Raw genomic sequence first — 6040 nt, forward strand, 5'->3', positions numbered from 1 at the left:
GCGCGCCTGGCGTGTTCAGTAACAAAAATTCTGCTTACTACTAAGTGAAATCGCGAAATTGAGTTTCCATTTTACTAACACAAATTATTAAGCGCCATTTTAAATATGTTAGCAAAGATATTCGAGAAACACTTGTTATACCAAATGCTCCGTTTTTCTCATGAGCGTCCCAACGAGCCGTTTGACGCTATTTTGCATAGGGCACTGAATTTAATTCTCATTTAATTCTCACTAGACCACCGCGATGGTCTAGTGGTTATGGTGCTTGACTGCTGACTCGAAGGTCGCGGCGGCCGTATTTTGATGGAGGGAAAATGCTAGACGCCCGTGTGCTTCTATTTAGGTTTTAGAACCCCAGGCGGCCGAAATTCCGGAGTCCTCCATTACAGCGTCTGTCATAATCATATGGTGGTTTTTGGCCGTCAAACGCAACAATTATTACTAGCTCTTGGAGGTGCTGCCTGTATAGTGCTTCCATGCTTATTCGCTGTGCTTGATTTCTGAAGGGGATTTGGAGTCAGGATTCGAGAAACATCGATACCGACGTACAACGAGTGAAATCCGGACGCGGATTGTATATTTTTTGTTCCACGGTTATGCTTCAGCACATGGTGACCACATGTTCCCCACGAGAGAAATGCTTGAGATCAGTCATGTCTGTAGCTCACGAACATACTTATTTAGAAAATAAAAACAAATGGGACGGAGACTGTCATGTGTGCCGGCCGGGCCGCTAGCGAATGGTCTCAAACCCCGTATACACCATGCGTTCCCCCCGCCTCTCCCCCTACAAAAAAAAAAAAAGCCACTACGAGCGTTGCTGCTGCTGTACGCCTGTTTGGATATACGGTATTGTGCAAACCTTCTTTTACGAACAAGGTAAAAGTCCACACCGGTATTTGCGCCGTCGTGCGAAGGCTTCCTATTGACGTTATTGTGATTATATGGCAACCCGCTAGCTGGTCGGCAAGCTGAGCAGCGACTCCCATCAAATGCAAAATTGACAAGCAAGAACCGCTGTCAGCGAAGTGTATATAGAGTTGTCCTGTGAAGAAGCTAAAACAAGCCCCAATAAGTTGTTTGGGAAGAAAACTAATTCACTTTGATCAAGAAGGGCAAAACTTTTGAGATAATAGATATTCCATTCAAGTGAAACAAAATAGGTCACAGTTAAGAAATTTTCGAGCACACATTTTCGTGCATAGGCGTTTGCTGCTACATTATATGGATCTATAATAAGAAATGAGAATGTATCGAAGTATCTTAATATACAATTGGAATGTATCGTATCGGATACAATCAGTGTTGTAGTATCTTGTATCGTATCGCGATACAATTTCAAGGTATCTTTGCCCAGCCCTGAGTAGCATAAACAAACAGAATATGTATATAAATAAAAATTCCGTTACTAAATACCCAACAATCACGGCTACGAACATTGCTCCGTATTGACAGCATGCACGTGCTCACACCTAGGATCTTTGTTTTGACGATTGTAGAGACAGACTTTACGCGCGACAGAGAGACCCTAGACGAGAGAAAGACTGCAGCAGAACCTGCACGCCCTGCTGGAATCTACATACAGTGAAGCTCCTTCACTTCGTCTTCTACACAACGCTCAGGTACACACGACGCGGCGGGCCGTGTAGTGCGAACAGAAACTATCATAATCATGAACCGGCACGCTCTTTTGATGCCTTTGTTCAAAGGGATGGCGTTTCTATTGGCTCCCGCATTGCCCAGTTTAGAGACGGGTCCTGCCAGTTGCCTTCACTTTGTCCTTTTTGCTCTAATTAGTTATGTCTCAAGTACGTCCACTCCAGTCTCAAGTACGTCCACACAACAGCCGCATGAATGCTTACAGTGCTGTGAAACTTCATATTTCGCCGAGTCATTATTTCGCCGCGACGTGCGCTGCACGGCATGCTGTTGAGCTGGTGAACTGGTGAGCAGCCGCTGTCACAGCATAAGCGATTGCGGGAGCGTTATGTGTCATTCGATTTTTTTTTCTTACGTAAACAGCGCCCTTGGATAACCAGAGTTTAACTAGCGCTTTTGGACGACTGGTTACAAACTGTCGCGGCCGGATAGTACCCATGGGCATTGGGCTACTATGGTCACGACACCAGTAGTATATATGTCGACGCGTGCAACATTAAAAAAAAAAAAGGTGTAGTCAGATTTGGGTGCACGTTGAAGAATTACCCGCAGTCTGCCGCTGCAGCTCACCTTAAAGAGATATCGTAGTTTCAACATGTGAAACCGCACAACAGAATATCTACAGCGACAACACACACGTATAATTATTTTTATTGAAATATATATTCCTATTATAATCACTTTTGCAGGACAAGGAGATTACACTCATATATTTTAGCGTCGTGGCGCAAGTTTTCTTTTTGTGTCGTGTCAACAATCTTCAGTGGAAAGGTGAAGAAAAGATCCGGTGCAGCCACAGTCGTAATTCTTACGGACAAGTTTACGGAAAGCGGGCTGTAAGGAGTAAACAACGGTATAATTAAGAAACAACAATGTCCCTACGGCCATGAGACGCGTGAAAAGTTTGTCTGAGTCATCCTTTTCACTTGCTTACGCCTCTTATCATTGAAAAATTGTGATGCACGCTTCACCTGTATTGATAACATTGGCGGTTAAAGTGCTTCTTCCCTCATTTTTCCCCCATCAAAGAGACGCTGAGTCAACGATGATTAAGCGCCCGCCTAAAATGCAGGAAGTACTGGATTCGATGTCCATGGTCGACGTGTATTATTCGGTTTTTCTAGTGGTGATAGGGGTGGCTGGACAAAGGCGCTCAGTGACGTCGGTACTGGTCTCAAGAACTAGGCGGATTTCAAAAATACTTTTGGGACGCTGTGGCCTATTTCGAATACCAATTACCACTGGGGGAATTCACAGAATGGGTATTGTAGCGACCCCTTCGATACTTTCAAACTCGTAACTCTCGGCACTACAGACGTGCACCACCAGTTGCCACCGGGGTAACCGTAACCTGCGACCTTCCAATTCTAAGGTTGCAGGTTCGGATCCCTGCCGGAGGCAAGTTAGCTTTTCGTCCACTTTATTTTCTTCACATTTATATCCTAATTACTACATGTAACATCCCCTATACTTTCACTGCAGGCCCGTAGCCAGGAATTTTATTCGGGGGGGGGGGGGGCACTTGCTTAAAACCTTGAGTTTTTCTAGAAAAACACCTATTTTCATTATTTATTTTTGATGAAAACACGTACTTCAACAAAACTTTAGGGGGGGGGGGGCTGCCCCCCCCTTAGCTACGGGCCTGTTTCGTTGGCATTACTGTCGGTTAGTTCTCATTAACACAAGAAACTATGGTATTCACTGAACACTCGCATCTGCATCCAAAGGTATAGCACACCCAAGACGGGACAAAGGGAATGACACATAAGCACACATAGGCAGCGCTGTGCGTGTGTTTATGAGTCATTCGCTTTGTCCAGTCTTGTAAGCGCTAGCCCTTTGGATGCTATGAGTCACCAAAAAGGCCGCCGTGCATCCTTAGTTAAATCGTCCCTGCCTTTCGTTTTCTTCTTAGAAGTGATTTGAGGAAGGGAAAGTTCTTTTGCGACACAAAATAGTGGGGAGGCGGGAGGTACTGGAGGAGCGAATCTCTGAACTGAAAAAGGCGCAGCCCCCTCTCCACCCACCTGTCTTTCACCCTCCTCACTCCCCTCCCTCTTACAGGTTGCCGATAAAAGCGTCTCTCCTAACCTCCTAACATCAGACCAGTACCACGGCATCTGCCAGTGTCATTTCACAAGGGGGCGTTTTTCCACTTGTCGTCTTGCTTCCGCTGCCGCTGGCCTAACATTCTGAAAACCACCTGACTGTCGCTAAAGGATAGCCGCATGCTGGAACGGTGTTGAAGTACCAAACGGATGCGAAACGTGCCATCACCTTCGAGATGAAGCTTCCGCAGGAACATTTGGGCGCCCTCAATGCCGACCCGTTCGATGACGAGACCGAGAACCCGATTACCGCAGCGCTCGCACGTGGGTCGCATACCGCGTGGGGGAGCAGCGACATCGACGACGCGACCACCGTCACCATCAATGAGTTCTCGATGACGAGCCCGAGGACCCGCTTGTCGCAGAGTTTCCACTCTCGCCGGACACCTCCTATGGCAGCAATGATATGGAATACGAGACAGCCGTCAGCAGTTATGAGTTCTTGGATGAGGAGTGCGGGGACCCGCTCGTAGCAGAGTATCCACTTTCTTCATGCGCCTCATCTTGCAGCGGAGAGAACGTCGGTAAGCTCCTCGTGTTTCCACCGGAACAATGGAACCCTGTTATCTTCGAGCACGAGGGAACTTCGCCGCAGTGCTTGCGGCGCTGCAAGCACGACATCATGGACCTGATCACCGATCCCCCACCGGGAGTGTGCATCGCGCCACAGGAAAGCGACATCACGAGGATCCACGCGCTGGTGGTGGGTCCCACGGACACGCTGTACGAGGGCGGCTTCTTCCACTTCCTGATACAGTGCCCGCCCGACTATCCGATGAAGCCGCCCCGCGTACGCCTCATGAATACGGACGGAGGTCGCGTGAGATTCCACCCGAACATGTACGAGAGCGGCCAGGTGTGCCTCAACATTTTGGGCACCTCCGACTTGAGTGGAGTCCCGGTGGAGTGAAGCCCTGCGATGAGCGTCGCCAGCGTGCTGGTCTCGCTACAGTCGCTGATGGCCGAGTTACCATACTGGGGCACCGAGCAACACGTCTGCGAATTTTCCTGCCTTAAAGCGCAACACGAGGTGATCCGGGTGGCCGTGTGCGACGCCGTCGAGTGTTGCATCAACGGATCCTCACTGTGCCCGCCGCCCCTGATGACGGCCATGCTGCAAAGCTTTCTGGACAACATAGAGAAATACATAAAGGTGTTGGGGTCCAACCAGAACCTGACAGGTATGGCAATGCCCTTCTGCCAACCTGGCAACGTGCGGGGTTATTACCAGTTCGGAGTTTTGGTGACGAGACTCCGGACACTGGAAACAGAAGTCCGCGATTTACTGAAAGCTAGGAACAGCGAAGAGGAATAAGTGACCCTCGTGTGTTTCTGTAACGCATGCCTCAATATGTGCAGAAAGGTTAATGTGTGATTTTTAAATTTTTTTTTCAGACTGTACAAGCGAGCAAGACCTTTTATTTAATGTGCACGCTCCGGAAAAGATTTCAAATTGTGTTGAATTGTAAGCCAAAGAAAAGTTGTTTATGATGTTCATTATACTAAAATGAACACACTCATGACCATTCTGTGTTTTCTGATTTGCGGCACGCCACGCGGTATCATATTTTGAAATGCGAAGCATTTTTTAGCGAACCAAACACAATTTGAGCATTTCTATCTACGTGTAGCACCTCCACCACTTATAAGGAAGTATCTGTTTTAATCATGAACTCTCCCGGCTTTTGGAACATTTTTGCGCTTTATTCGAGTCGAGCTCGAGCTGACACACACTGATGATTATATATACAGATGGGGAAGTTGTACAAATGATGATGATATTGTCCAGTTGACAAAGAAGAATCAGTGTCCGCGTTCACACTAAATCTATGTAGCCGCCTACGTCTGGGTGCTGCTGTCGTGATCGCCTCCTTCACTTGGTGCAGACCAAAATTGGCATGGGAGGGAAAGAGGATTGGTCGAATATGACTCTCGGGTCATGACATGAATAACGTGAAAATCCTGTCGCGTACGTCGTGAAACCCTTTTCTCCAGAACCGTGTGGTACATATATCCGTTTACCACGAGCCGTGGTAGGCCCCACAGGTGACTGACAGTTTATGTCTGCCCGGGAACTGATAGAGAACAGACATTGGTAAATTAAATGTGAGTGCGTTAAGAAAAACCGACCTTGGCAGCGTTTACCCGATAAATGCAAAGAATAAAAATCCGGATCCCTGCGGATATCGAACCCAAGCATTCTGCGTGGTAGATTTTCCACCACAGAACCACGCCAGGTCTTGAAACTGCTTTGGAAAAAGATGCTATACAGG

At 47.5% G+C, this 6040-nt stretch overlaps 1 protein-coding gene across 1 annotated transcript; it reads left to right on the forward strand.

Annotated features, from left to right (window-relative positions):
- The first annotated feature begins 4686 nt into the window (after positions 1 to 4686).
- Positions 4687 to 5082, forward strand: LOC119375211 (ubiquitin-conjugating enzyme E2 Z). The gene has a single exon (XM_037645396.1). The coding sequence runs from the start codon at positions 4687 to 4689 to the stop codon at positions 5080 to 5082; it is 396 nt and encodes a 131-aa protein (XP_037501324.1).
- The last annotated feature ends 958 nt before the right edge of the window (positions 5083 to 6040 follow it).

Source organism: Rhipicephalus sanguineus, chromosome 11 (genome assembly GCF_013339695.2).
Source record: "Rhipicephalus sanguineus isolate Rsan-2018 chromosome 11, BIME_Rsan_1.4, whole genome shotgun sequence".
Classification (NCBI taxonomy): Eukaryota; Metazoa; Arthropoda; class Arachnida; order Ixodida; family Ixodidae; genus Rhipicephalus; species Rhipicephalus sanguineus.